The sequence below is a fragment of the Aspergillus tubingensis genome (assembly GCF_013340325.1).
Source record: "Aspergillus tubingensis WU-2223L DNA, scaffold_7, whole genome shotgun sequence".
NCBI lineage: Eukaryota > Fungi > Ascomycota > Eurotiomycetes > Eurotiales > Aspergillaceae > Aspergillus > Aspergillus tubingensis.
This window is the reverse complement of record NW_023336281.1, coordinates 3466931-3481065: the sequence shown is the minus strand read 5'-3', so window position 1 is coordinate 3481065 and position 14135 is coordinate 3466931. Positions and strand designations below refer to the sequence as shown.

Below are 14135 nucleotides of genomic sequence, written 5' to 3'. Positions count from 1 at the left end.
GAGCAAAGACTCCCCTTTACTCAGGAATGCGCACAACAGCCCGTCCCTCAATCTCAGATCGCCCCAGTCGCTGCAGGACATCATCGATGCAGTCGAATTCAAAGCACTCAATATGTGCTGTCACATCGCCTTTTACAGCCATCTCCATCAACTCTTCCATCTCCTTGGCGGTTCCGGCGGAGTTGCCAACAATTGTTAGTCCTGTTTCATGTCAGCATCTGATCGTGAACGATTGGGCTGGAAGAAGACAGTGATGAAGATAGAACACCTTTCACAATCATCTCAAATGGCGTCGCCGGTAACCTAAACGGCACACTTGGTATACCGACGCATACCAAAACACCCAAGCTGCGAAGCATGTTTATACTCTGTGTGTATGCTGGCTCATTATTGGCTGTGCAGATGACAGCATGCGCACCTAGCCCTGAGGTCAAAGCCTTCACTTCACGCTCTACGTCGTCTGTTTTGTAGTCTAGGAAGGCGTGGGCTCCTAGGGAAAGGCACAGCTGCTTTTTCTTCTCGCCGCTATGCTGGGTAAGCTTCGAACAATGCGATGATACTGGCACCATACCTGTCGATTGCAATGACTTTGAGTCCCTTTTTAGCAGCAATCTGAACACCCCTTGTAGGCCGTCAGCTCTATCTGTCAGGAAGTAACAGCTGCAGATGCACATACATATGTCCTAGGCCTCCACCTGCTCCAGGAAGCACAATCCAATCTTCGGGTCGAGTTTTGGTCTTCATGATCGAGGAGTACATGGCGATGCCCGCTGCGGTGAGATTAGCTTAGATATTTCGAAATACCAGGCGACCAGTTGTACACACCGCACAAGAGTGGTGCAGCTACGTCCGGTGCTAACTCAGGGGGGATTATAGTTGCATGAATCGCAGGACTGACGACGTATTCTGAAATCCAAACACTGGTCAGTAAGCAGGTCCAGAGCCGAAAGATTAACGATACTCACGTTGAAATGTCCCTGGGACATTCTGCACCTAATTAGCAAACCACACTAACAAGGCCTAATAGTATCTTCCTACCGCTCCGGCATTCTTTTGATACGGACACGCCGTATTATTGATAGCGCAAATCTCACACTCCAAACAGGAGCTATACAGCCATCTGCATAAACATTCAATTAATATCTGTCTCTGTATACCAACAGCCATACGAACCGTATACCAACCCTTCGCCCCATCCACGTTTGCTCGTCAAGACCACCGCCCACTATACGCATAACAGGTCAGGTATGGACAAATGCTATCAAGGCGATTGCATGAGACACTTACCTTTCACCACCTTTCCCACTCCTTCATGACCCGCTACATCCGTTAACATGGGGGTTTCCCCGCGCACGCTGTGGACATCCGAATGGCATACTCCGGAGTACTCTAGCTTGACTAGGACCTCTCCCTCAGTAGGTACAGGAATCGAACGGTCATTTATAATCTGTAATCTGGAAGTGGCATTTGCCCCAGAAGGTGGGAGAACAGCTGCGATTTGGGTTTGAGGAATAGCCATGTTGTATGTAGTAGTAAGTGAAGTGGTTGCGGAGATGCGGAGAGATGCTGGTGGGATGTTGCGGGGTAAATATACTGCTTCACATTAGTAAAGATTATCAAAGCCAACTGACCGTTACAGACCAAGACGCTGAAGAGGCGAAGCTGGTTCGCATCCGAGGAGTCTAACTTACCTCTTGTGCAAATCAGATAGGACTCACAGGTATGAATGTTTATTTCCTCATCGTGCAAGATTATCTATCCGGAGGCTAATCCGAACCTATAGTTAACTACTATCGGGACTGATACGCGCCTGGTGAGCGATAGGCTCGGAGTTGATAAGGAGATTAGAAATTGGAGATTGAAGTGTTGCTATCTACTCTCCGCCAGTCGCTTTGCGATATGATCAAACCCTGCTTTGCTGGGCGTTCTTCGTGGCTCATTCTTCTGTTCAAACGGGTTAGTCGTGAAAATCATGTCTACGAGCTAAGTATGGAGACAGATCAGAGTGCCCATATGATTGGAAAGACCAAAATATATTTAAACTTCTTCTGTTTTAAATTCCGCTAAAATGATACTTTCGATATACACCTGGGAGCATCTCTTAATATCCTTTGGCTAAAGTCTTCACATCTCTGCACCAAAGTTGGAGGAATCCTGCAACTTCATCCTAATCACAACATAAGAGCGGCGTAAATCATTGCTGTAGAATACATCCAGTCATTTCAAATAATTATGATATTATACTAAGTGTGAAGGTTTCGATATCAAAAAGGTATACTGTATAAACGACATGAGCCCTGAACAGAGTTGCAAGAGAAAAGAGGATGTAAAAGTGGGGATAAGTGAAAGACACCAAGGAAGAACGAGAAAGCGTTCAGGAAGCAGCCGATCCCTACCACCTGGAAGCGAGAACATATATCCGAAGAAATCTATAAGATGGTACAATAACACTGTCGCTCATGCATTTTCAGACTGTAGAGTTTGCTGTGGATAACTGGTCAGCACTTATCCAGGGTGAAGCAAAGGAGCTTGAGGTTGCACATACCACCAGCCAATCCATGCCTTCGTTAAGACCTTTGCCATCGATAGCAGAGCATGCGACGATGCTCCAGTGTCTATCCCGGAGCTCTCCCAGCTTGAGAGCCTCTGATATCTCGCCGGCACCTTTGGCGCCAGGCTGGTCCTGCTTATTGGCAAATACCAACAGCGCCGCATCACTAAGCTCCTCCTCGTTCAGCATGGCCGCTAGTTCGTCGGCAGCCGTACTGAGACGTTCAATATCTGTGGAATCAATGACGAATATGACAGCAGCGGTGTTCGCATAGTAGCAGCGCCAGTAGGGCCGAATGGACGTTTGACCTCCGAGATCCTGCACGACAGCGGTACGTCAGTAAACTCAGTTACTCTTTCCTTGCCAAAGGGCAACCATATTTATCTTGCAGTGTTGACTCACCCAGACATTGAAATTCAGGTTGCGATACGTCACCGATTCGACGTTGAAACCAATGGTTGGTATCGTAGTAACAACTTCACCAATCTATTCCTGGCACATCAATAACGGCCTCTAGCTGACAATCGAGCAGCTCCGCAAGACTATACGCACCTTGAGTCTGTATAGAAGGGTTGTTTTTCCGGCGTTATCCTAGAGATGGGAGCGCGGGTTAGTATGAAGCTCGCTAGTAGCTGGATGCCTAGTGCCAAAACATGGATATACCTACCAGACCGAGGATGAGGATGCGAATCTCCTTCTTCGTCCAGAGGAAGGACCACATACGAGACAAGGAGCCTCCCATGTTGACAGTTTTTGACAGCGACAGGAGCAGAGTAACACTTGGACAGAGGGGGGGCCGCGGAGTTGGACAAGAGAATGACGGACTAGCGAGAGATATTGCGGAGGGAGGGTCGGGCGTCGAGCGGTGGCGGAGAGGATGCGGCGAACACGAAAAGGACTCGCTCCAAGCAGAGAGCACCAGCCGAGGGGATGTTAGGAGATGTAGCAGGTCAACGAAGGGTCGATTTAACGGAACTGAATAAAACACAGCTTGACACGAGACAAGGCCACGATCAAGAGCTGACTAAATGGCATGGAGGGATGGTTGGTGGCCATCATTGGCCCGCGGTCTCCTGCCGATCGGCCTGGCCCAAGCTCAAATCAACTAAGGATGGGCTTGGATGGGGATGCGGTTCACTACCGCTCGCTCGCCGGTGTTGGTTTCCCATCATTCACATTGTCGTCGGATTCCTGCCTCTCCTTCCCTTTCTCCCAGCCACGACACCTTTCGCTCCATCATCCCTCTTCCTCTTCCCCACGCGCCACCTCACCGTTGGGATGCACCTGATCTGAATCCGAATCTACTCCTTCCGACATCCTTCGCGATCCGCTCGCGATTTGATCCGGTCAACTTTCTCTCACTCACACCCTACTCAGAGATTACCGGCTGCCGGTCCAGCAACACATCATGGTCGGCAAGAAGTCGGGAAAGGCTCTCCTTCGGGATGAAGGTACATATTCAGCGGTCCAATAAGCGATTATGCCTTCTCTGCTAACACACCTGCTCAGGCCTGGAGCGGACCGATAACAATATGGAACTCTCGAGCTGGCCGCAGGTTCCTCCTATCAATCAGAAGAACTACTACACGTACGTCGCTATACCTCCATCTTTGATACGCAGTTGTGTTACTACTCTGCTTGCGCCCTCTATCCGCCCACCTTCAACGCTGACAATCATTTCCTTCATAGAGACTATCTGAAGCGCGATGACCAGTACCTGGCGTTCAGACTACAGAATGAGGAGAATCGAAATCGGATGGCAAAAACGGCCAAGGACCGCGATCGTGCCCTAGCCATGGCAAAGGCCAACGACCTAGGGCTGCCAGAAGCAGATGCGGAAGATGGCGATACCAACATGGAAGATGCGGAGGACACTGCTACGGAAACAGTAGGCTCAAAGGTTATTGTTATCCACGTGGGTAGTCAAAACCTGCGAATTGGACTGGCCAGTGATGCTTTGCCTAAGACTGTGCCAATGGTGATTGCGCGAAAGGCTGCTTCCAGCGAGTCCGAAGACCAAGAGGAACCTTGTCCCAAGCGGCTGAAACTGGACGATGGCTCAACCATGGACCCGGAGAAGATGTTTGGCCCTGAGGTTTGTTTCTCGCCTACTCTAGCTCATTGTATTGGCTTCTAACCCGTCACAGTTTGCTTCCCAGTATACGACGATGTCAGCGGAGCTCAAAACCCACATGCGACAGAACAAGCGTCGAACACTGCCAAACTCCAAGGAAATGGTCGTCAACTTCAACCGGAGGACCGTGCCAGAGACTATTTCAGAACACAACGACCCCATGCGCGTGGAATGGACCGAGATCCCTGACCCGGCACCCGAATACATCGTGGGACAAGCGGCCCTGAGGATACCCGATGATTCGAAGCCTCGCTATAAGCTTTACTGGCCAATAAGGCATGGCTGGTGCAATGAGCGAGATTATGATAATAAGCGGCTTCTCTTCCTTGACATCTCCCTCATCTTGGAGGATGCCTTCAAGACCCAACTGGGACTCACCAGCAAAAAGGATTGGCCTCAGTACTCCTGCGTCTTCGTTATCCCTGATATCTACGAAAAGTCTTATGTCACCCAAGTACTCGAGTTGCTCATGAGAGAGTTCGCCTTTGCACGCGTCTGCTTCATCCAGGAAAGTCTGGCAGCTACGTTCGGCGCCGGATTCACCTCGGCTTGCGTCGTCGACATTGGCGCCCAAAAGACATCCATATGTTGCGTCGAGGAAGGCATGTGCATTGAGAACTCTCGCGTGAACCTGAAGTATGGCGGGTTGGATATTACTGAAGTGTTCATAAAAATGATGCTTTACGACAACTTCCCCTACTCAGATATCAACCTCTGGCGCCGATACGACTACCTGTTGGCAGAAGAGCTGAAAAGGAACGTTTGCACCATGAATGAAGCGAGTGTGTCGGTGCAAGTTTTCGATTTCCATCTCCGCGTTGCTGGTCAGGATACCCGGAAGTACTCTTTCAAGGCTTACGACGAGGTTCATCTGGCGCCGATGGGCTACTTCCAGCCGACCATTTTCGATCACTCGCAGAAGCTCAAGGGACGCAGAAAGCTGATTGCCCGCTCGGTGGATATCTACGACGGACAACCTAATGACCCGACATCGGCCGCCCAATCACTTATTCTTTCCAGCATCGCTCCCCCTCCCACTAACGGCCAGGTGAACGGTGATGCACAGTCGAACAACGTGGACGTTCAGGCTACCCCCAGCCGTGCCCAGCAGTTCAATGCCCTTAGTCGCGTGCAAGAGCTTGAAGCAACTCCACGATCTTCAGTTGCTGGCTCCCCTGCACCGGAAGCAGTCGGTACACCTCAGGCCGGCGCTGCTACCCCTGCCCCGAGCGGGCAAGGCCAGAGCACGTCGCAGCCCCGTGGGCCCACTGTTGAAGAGAGGGACGACATTCTCCCCGTATACCCTCTGGACAATGCGATCTTGACCTCTATCGCTCAGGCAGCTCGATCGGATGAGCGTAAAATGCGAGACTTCCTCGGCGGTATCATGGTGGTTGGAGGTGGAAGCTTGGTCAATGGATTCCACTCGTTCCTAGAGGAGCGTCTACAGGCTCTGCGACCAGCTTTCGCTAAGGAGATCATGATTGGCACACCGCCGCGAGACCTTGATCCGCAAGTTGTTGTCTGGAAGGGAGCGAGTGTCTTCGGCAAGTTAAGCGGAACGAATGACAGCTGGATCGGCCAGCTGGAATACGACCGACTGGGGCATAGGCTCATGGCATACAAGTGCATGTGGGCTTACTGATCTTCTGCCTTTCCAAGAGGGCTATGGCTATTCCTGATCTGAAAGGTGGTGTTGGTATGACACGGGAACCCTGACACAATTTTGTAACTCTATTGAATTTTGAGCTAGCTTTCTGTTTGATCCACACATATCCTGCAGCCTAGAGTTACAGGCATCAAATACGAATAATGACAAGTGAATGGAACATTCTGTAGTATGGTACAAGATTCACGCCAACTTTTAGACTGCAATCCAACTATAACTGCCTGCATGCTCGGAGCATCCTTTCTCCGAACCTTCATTCACGTTGACTCACGCTAACTTTGCTTGTCAGGCGGTAAAATACTGCAGAAATGAGCCGGCCACCCCCATGTAAGTTTATCCTGCATCTCGATGCTCGCAACCGTGCATACTGTTTGTCGGTGCTCACTGACTGCGTTATCGCCTCCTTAAGCTCCCAGGGAGTTTATAGTAACTCGTCGGCCCCGGAGAACTCCTGGTTATCTTGTGCCTACCTCTGAAATCCCCCCGCTTACCCTCCCAGAGCCACGTAAGTTTCAACGAGCTGTCGCCGCGCGCGCAAGTTGGGAGCTCCACTAAAGTGTGTTACAGTGTACAGTTCACCTTCCTCTGACGACGCTGAACCAAAGGAATTGGTGCTCTCCGAGTTCCGAGCGAGCATGTCGAAATCCAAGGACAGCAGCTCCTCCGGGGGCTTTCACCAGGAGTACATTGCTTCTCTCCGCTACCGAAATGACCTGCCTCCTCCGGATATGCCCCCGAAGTTCCTCGATATCCCACATGAGGGCTTGGACCGTTTCTTGACCCCGGGATTCGCCTCCAATTTGGCTCGTCGCGAGGAACCTAACATTGATGTTGACGCGGAAGGTGGTATGCCAATCGACTTGGTCGGTATTCCCGGGCTTCACTTGGGTGATGAGAGCGGTATGTATTTCGGCTTGCAAGATCTGATCTTAATTAAATTGGCGGCTGACAATTGTTGGAAATCCAGCGATTATGGCCCCTGAGAACCCGGAACCCATTGACCAGGCTGATTTGGCGCTATTGATGACGCCGGAGCAGCTGAAGAACCCGGCACCGAAGAATACCAACGTCAGTTTCCTTCGCCGTACGCAGTATATTTCCGCCGGTCTTCGGGCGCCTGATGGCCCCAAGGTCGCTCCCATCCGGACGAAGCGCGGGATGGACAAGACCAAGTCGCAAGATGACCCGACCTACATCAAGAAATACCTCCAGAAAGGTTTCGATATTGCGTATCCTCACAGCAAGCACGTCGGTGAAGATACAGCTAGCAAGATTAAAGGCCACACTCCTACGAAGCTTGAACACGATGCATGGGCCCACCCAGTGCACCCTGATAACCCTAAGCTGAAGCCTGTCGGATTCTATCCGCTCCTCCCCGATCTGGAAGGATTCCCGGACCCGGGTGGTTTTGTCCAATTCAAGTTTGACAAGGCGCCTGTTCAGGATGTTTCAGGGAAGAGAGACAAGCGCATGGATGTGGCCATATTGCTTCCATCGGCACCAGAGGAACGCGTTTGCCAAGAGCACAACACGAAGGCTGCCTTGTATAAGACGAACCCCAACCTGTACCCTGACCCAGGTCCTATCCCATGGGATTACGATCTCTATCTGCCTGAGAAGAAGGATGCGGCCAAGAATGTTTTAGCAAGTCTGCGCATCACCAACCCGGACCGCGATAATGAGGCGCTGTACACTCATGATGGAGCCGACAATACCAAGTTCCACCGCTTCGACCGTGTCCGCACTTACGCTACGAGCGCTCAGACTTTGGGCAACGATCAGAAGCAAAAGGACATCGCGTTGACGCTCTTTGACCCGGAGGAAGTGAAGGATGGAAAGCGCGACGGTCTCGACTCAAGGCAAAGGGCTGCGTACTACTATCCCATTCTCGGAAAGACCCGTCTCAAGCCTGAGAGAGCCCGCACCATCGCCCAGGCTGGTCTGGCACCTACCCGTCCGAAGACCAAGGAGGATCAGGTCGATCAGATCCAAGTGGTGGTGCGCGATCCCGACGAGGCAGAAGTCTACAAGCGCTCTCTGCACAGGGCCGCCATTGACCCGAAGTTTGCCGAGTCGATGCCTCCACCCCCTGAGAACCCGGAGAACGATGCCGAACCAGCCAAGCATGAGGAAGATGAAGGCGAGCACGACGTCGACCGTCAGGTCTCGCCTGAAGACGCGCACGACGATGCTGGCAATGATAGCGACGAGTAACTGGCTCGGCCTTCTATCATATTGCATCCTCTAGGCGCAATGACGGCGGCAGGCATGCCTTCCTGAGTGTAACTTTTGCCTATGCATTACAGTTTACATACCCTTTCATTTGTCATTATGCTAATGTTCCTTGGACTTGTTCACATTGCATGGCCGTCTCCGAAAGGGGTCCGCGCTGCCAGTCGCATTGATGGGCTGGTTGGCAGGTATCGGAGTCGAGGCAGCAAAAGGCGTTGTGTGGCATGATCATCTGGAGTTACGTAGCGAGAGTTTGGTTTTCTTTCATTGTTGCGGCCGTGCAAATGCACAGAAACAGGCTGCCCGGGCGATTGATGTACATCCCGTAAATACTAGTCAACAATCTATGATCCTGCACGAAGAACATGCTCCATTTGTCTGTCTTAGTTTCTACGCTACACCGCCCGGCTTTTGGTTCTGCCGGCTAAACACTTGACCGCCTCGGGACGTTGACGCAAAAGAACCGGATATTCAAGACGCTCGCAGCAACGTCCGTCCACTCCGGCAGCTTTGTCTTTGCTCGACCTGGCGGCGTAATTGCGGCATCTGTGGCTGCTATTTCGCTAGTTCGGTGGAATTGACCTGCAATTGACTGACATTGAATGGTGAGTCGCTGCCATGATCGATCGAATCGGCTGTTCTTCGGCATAGCAATTATAGCAAGACATAGTCTTGACGAGCACATACTAGTGCTTCTCCAAGACCCAATTGCGATTGACTACCTACATACTATGCATCCTTTCAAACACATCTAAACTAACACCTTCCTAGGTCAATCACCCTACCCCTCACAATCACCCTCACTAGACTCCACCCCACCACAATGGCTACCAACGCAGTGGCTCTGGCCTGGAGATCCGCAGGCCGCAGAGCACCTGCACTTCACACTCTCCGCGCTACTCAGCGGCCCTCGATCCTCCACCGGGAGTCTCTCCTCCGTCAAGTCCGCTACTCCTCGGACGCAGCATCCCAGACCAAAGAAGCAGCCAAGGAGACCACCGCACAGGTCACAGAAACCGTGAGGGAAGCCCCCAAGAAGACCGGCCGCAAGCTCAAGCGCACCATCTGGGGCACCTCCCTGGCCCTGACTCTCCTCGCCGGATTCATCTACGGAACGGACACCCGCGCCAGCGTGCACCGGTACGGCGTGGTCCCTCTCGTCCGTCTGCTCTTCCCCGACGCCGAAGATGCGCACCACTTCGGCGTGGACATCCTGAAGACCCTCTACAAGTACGGTCTGAACCCGCGCGAGCGCGGCGACCCCGACAGTGATGGCGCTCTCCTGACTGAGGTATACTCCCTCCTCCCCCCTTCCCAACCTCACCCCCCATACTCACCCACCACCGCAGGTCTTCGGCTACACCCTCTCCAACCCCATCGGCATCTCCGGCGGTCTCGACAAGCACGCCGACATCCCCGACCCTCTATTCGAACTCGGCCCCGCCATCGTCGAAGTCGGCGGCACCACTCCCCTCCCCCAAGAAGGCAACCCCCGCCCACGTGTCTTCCGCCTCCCGTCCCAGAACGCCATGATCAACCGCTACGGCCTCAACTCCAAGGGCGCCGACCACATGGCGGCAGTCCTTGAACAGCGCGTGCGCGACTACGCCTACGCGCACGGGTTCGGCGAGCACGAACTAGCCGAACAACGGGTCCTGAACGGCGAAGCCGGCGTCCCGCCCGGAAGTCTCCGCGAAGGCAAGCTGCTCGCCGTGCAAGTCGCCAAGAACAAGCTCACGCCGGACAATGACATCGAAGCCATCAAGCGCGACTACGTCTACTGCGTTGACCGTCTCGCCAAGTACGCCGATATCCTGGTCGTCAACGTCTCCAGCCCTAACACCCCTGGTCTTCGCGACTTGCAAGCCACGGCGCCTCTCACTGCTATCCTGAAGGCCGTTGTCGGCGCAGCAAAGAGCATCGACCGCAAGACCAAGCCCTTCGTCATGGTCAAGGTTAGTCCTGACGAGGACGCAGACGAGCAGGTCTCCGGTATCTGTGACGCGGTGTGGGGGTCCGGTGTTGATGGTGTGATCGTGGGTAACACGACAAATCGGCGTCCGGAGCCGCTTCCTAAGGGTTTTACTCTGCCCAGCAAGGAGCAGGATGTCCTGAAGGAGACGGGCGGGTTCTCTGGGCCGCAGTTGTTTGATCGTACGGTGAAGCTGGTGGCGAAGTATAAGAATTTGTTGGATGCTAGTGCTCCTGCTTCTGCTGCTGCTGCTGCTGCTGCTGCTGCTGCTGTGCCTAAGGCGATTGAGGCGGCCGAGCCGGATGTGGAGAATGTGCCTCCTACTGTGAGTGAGGCTGTCGAGGGATTGCCTGCTAGGAAGGTTATCTTTGCGTCTGGGGGTGTGACGAATGGGGAGCAGGCGAGGAAGGTCCTTGATGCGGGAGCTTCGGTTGCGATGATGTATACGGCTATTACGTATGGAGGGTTGGGGACGGTGACGAGGGTGAAGGAGGAGATGAAGGAGAAGAAGTAGAGGGATAAATTCAGGTAAGTTGCTAGCTAGATGTGTGGATTTTAAAAAGGAGCGACCGGGTTGATTCATGGGATGGGTGGTTGTTTAGTAGGTAGGCGTAGATTAGGGAGGACGTGATATTGTAAATAGAAGAATAAGAGTATTTTTATATTTGTATTGCTATTGACTTTAGATAGTTTCATGGAGCCTTCTTAGTTTTGGGTAATTATGGCAGAGTATCGAAATATACTGTCAAGAGGGAAGCTTGTTCGGGTTATCTGAAGGTAGGTAAAGAAAATGGTTTGCTGTAACTGTTCCTATTAGTCCATCAATGTTGCAAGTCAGTAGGAGTAGGGTAAATCCTCCAGATGAACGATAGCTTCAACTGTCGATAAGGGTTAGTCACTATAGTTAGTATTTCTGAGCAAATACCTAGCTACTGCTGCTACTGCTGCTGCTACTGCAACAGGCTAGCTCCTTGACAAGGTAGCTATGCAGCGAGGGACGTGAACGACCATGTGCCTCGATAATCTGCCAACAATTAGTGCCTCTACCCTGAGGCACATCAATGCCACATCATCATCATCATCATCATCATCATCATCCTCTTCATTGTAACCCAGCAGCCATGAACAACACACCAAGCCCCTGACCCCTAAACCCTCACCGAAAATAGCTCACCTTCAGCCCCTCCCAGAATCTAGACCAAGCTCACACACGTTGCTTGCCAATTCAAGCTTCCCGAATAAAATTAGATTTAAACTACCGACCGGGTTGGCAGTAAGCGATCAGATAAAGTGGGCCCCCTGGTCGGGTCAGGTGGCCGCAACTGTCACACGTGCAGCGGAATGGAGGGGAAGACAAGCTGGTCATGCAGCCCGCCGAAATTTTCTTCAACCTCACGCGGACTCGAGCGGGCAGGAATCCATCCGGGCCCAGATCGCTGGGAGCGGAGATCCCGCAAGCTTCGAGAAGCTCTTCACCGACTCGGCTGTGATCCACAGTCATCCATGAATCCATCCCACTCGGGAGATGGATCAAGTCGGCATTGCCTGTTTCGAGATCCCATTCCTCCATGGAAGGAAATGAAGGCTTAAACGATGGATACTGCTCGGGTTTGCCTGAACAGGATACCCGACGATGGTGGATATCACACAAAGGTCTTGGAAAGGGGCTGCTAGCAGTCTAAAATTTTCTGTTCTTCCGCGTGATGCCCATTCTTCCCCCACATCTAGCAGTAATAGACACTAGTAGTGTGGTTCATGATGTACTATGTTTGGTCTTGTGTTTTGGTATCGTCCGAGAGCGTAACCCGAGTCTGCATCTGCCGGAGCAGCAGGCCGACGATCAGGCCAACGTTTCTTCAACCTCCCTGACCACCTTGCGGACCCCGTCGACTTCGTGGGCGAATCGGCCCAGGAACATGCCGTCGACGGCCTTCCCCAGACCGCCCGGGCCCCACAGCCCCGGTCCGGCACTTCCCCCGTACAAGATCCGGACGTCCCCCACGCGGGTGCCAATCACCGCCTTGATGCCCTCGACCACCGCCGATATGTGATCTACACCCGCCGGAGCGGGCTTCCCAATTGCCCATACTGGTTCGTATGCAAAGATGACTGGCGCATCCGCCGGGATGGCCTGGAGGACAGCCCGGATCTGGACTTCGCATTCGCTGACGGCCTGCCCAATGGCTTGCGAGGCTACGGGGCCGGGAGCGGTGACCTCTCCAATGCAAACCAGCGGAACCATACCTTGTGCGCATGCAGCGGCAGCTTTGAGGCCAGTCTGGTCATCTGTCTCACCAAAGATGGCGCGACGTTCTGCGTGGCCAAGTTCGACAATGGACACCCCCATCGAGCGGAGCGCCAGCGGCGAGACCTCTCCGGTGTAGGCGCCGAGGGGCTCCCAGAAGCAATCTTGAGCTCCAAGCAGGAATGGAGCCGGCAGTGAAGAAGTGTCATCCTTCGGTAGAGTGGATTCCCACGCCTTGATAATCTCCGCACAGGGATAGACAGTCAGGAAGTCGGGGATGAGGGCCAGCAACAGCTTGGAGCGATTCTCCGGGCGGACAATATCATTTTTGGGGTCGAGCAGGGCCCGGCAGTAGTCGAGCGTACGGGTGGGTGTGAAGTACATCTTCAACGAGATGATGAGCAGGTTCTTTGGGAGAACCGGATAGGCTTGCTGGGACGCCATGTTGGGTGATTTCAGGCACCGGTGTGATGAAGGGATGGAACCGGTGAATGACGGTCTTCGAAAGTGATTTCCGTAGCAATCAGAACACGATCAACCGGTCTCCGCTGGTATGGACTGGCCAACGAGGTTAGTTGTCTGAAACCTGAGACTACTAAGCTCCACTATGATAATGAGGGCACCCACTCGAGCGTAGAGTAGTGTGTTGATGGGGTAGGATATTGTGTGATAGCTGCTGGGTCTGAGATTCGATCGAAAGCGTTAGAATTGAGAGAGGCTGGATTAGCGTAACAGAAATAGCTCAGGAGGAGACAAGGGAGGGTAAAGAGGGGCGGTGCCAATCAGTCGACCACGGAATTAGTAGCCATGCTGTGCCGCGGACAATTTCATTGGGGCCTAGTTTAGCATGCAACCGGTATCCCCTTCACAGTTTAGTGTTGGGAGGGAAAAAGAGGAGACACGATGATCGGCCCACGCGAGGTGCATCTCCATCCAGTGATGTCAGAACAGCCATGGGAAACCTGGGGAATGGCGGGTGATTAGTGTGGTGTTTTAAGAACCTTGATATTTTAGATGTTGTCAGGAAGGGGTAAATTAACAGTAGGGGAGCAAGAAAGTACGAGGGGTGCAAGCCACTCTGCACATTAGAGAGAGGCTTGTAATGAGAAGGTGGGAATAACACGAGTCGGAAGAGGGAAACCAAAACACACGCAAGAATCTCGGCTTGCAGGACAGCAGAGCCTGCCTGATTGAGACATAGAATGGAAAGATACAGAATCGACCGGAAATGAAGTTGTCCCCAAAGACAGCTTCCGACTGGTCCGCTTAGACCTCATCGGTTTCCGTGATACAGTAAGTTACCCGGGGGTCTCTGGATCCCCTGGAAACGGT

At 52.8% G+C, this 14135-nt stretch overlaps 6 protein-coding genes across 6 annotated transcripts; 3 read left to right on the top strand and 3 right to left on the bottom strand.

The window, feature by feature from the left end:
• Positions 1-16: 16 nt before the first annotated feature.
• On the bottom strand, positions 17-1519 carry AtWU_06110 (zinc-dependent alcohol dehydrogenase; the record flags this gene model as incomplete). Its single annotated transcript, XM_035501220.1, has 9 exons — positions 17-201; positions 269-525; positions 572-622; positions 677-770; positions 826-906; positions 966-987; positions 1039-1120; positions 1174-1225; positions 1288-1519. 9 exons carry the CDS (start codon positions 1517-1519, stop codon positions 17-19), a joined length of 1056 nt encoding a protein of 351 aa, XP_035357113.1.
• Positions 1520-2457: 938 nt separating this feature from the next.
• AtWU_06109 (ADP-ribosylation factor family protein) lies at positions 2458-3293 on the bottom strand (the record flags this gene model as incomplete). Its single annotated transcript, XM_035501219.1, has 5 exons — positions 2458-2484; positions 2546-2869; positions 2954-3037; positions 3104-3142; positions 3219-3293. 5 exons carry the CDS (start codon positions 3291-3293, stop codon positions 2458-2460), a joined length of 549 nt encoding a protein of 182 aa, XP_035357112.1.
• A 666-nt stretch (positions 3294-3959) lies between these two features.
• On the top strand, positions 3960-6330 carry AtWU_06108 (putative chromatin remodeling complex subunit (Arp8); the record flags this gene model as incomplete). Its single annotated transcript, XM_035501218.1, has 4 exons — positions 3960-4002; positions 4061-4139; positions 4241-4646; positions 4699-6330. 4 exons carry the CDS (start codon positions 3960-3962, stop codon positions 6328-6330), a joined length of 2160 nt encoding a protein of 719 aa, XP_035357111.1.
• A 332-nt stretch (positions 6331-6662) lies between these two features.
• AtWU_06107 (uncharacterized protein) lies at positions 6663-8568 on the top strand (the record flags this gene model as incomplete). Its single annotated transcript, XM_035501217.1, has 4 exons — positions 6663-6681; positions 6764-6859; positions 6922-7254; positions 7322-8568. 4 exons carry the CDS (start codon positions 6663-6665, stop codon positions 8566-8568), a joined length of 1695 nt encoding a protein of 564 aa, XP_035357110.1.
• An 841-nt stretch (positions 8569-9409) lies between these two features.
• Positions 9410-11072, top strand: AtWU_06106 (dihydroorotate dehydrogenase 2; the record flags this gene model as incomplete). The annotated part of the gene is made up of 2 exons (XM_035501216.1): positions 9410-9877; positions 9936-11072. 2 exons carry the CDS (start codon positions 9410-9412, stop codon positions 11070-11072), a joined length of 1605 nt encoding a protein of 534 aa, XP_035357109.1.
• A 1326-nt stretch (positions 11073-12398) lies between these two features.
• AtWU_06105 (triose-phosphate isomerase) lies at positions 12399-13247 on the bottom strand (the record flags this gene model as incomplete). The annotated part of the gene is made up of 1 exon (XM_035501215.1): positions 12399-13247. One exon carries the CDS (start codon positions 13245-13247, stop codon positions 12399-12401), a length of 849 nt encoding a protein of 282 aa, XP_035357108.1.
• Between the last annotated feature and the right edge of the window lie 888 nt (positions 13248-14135).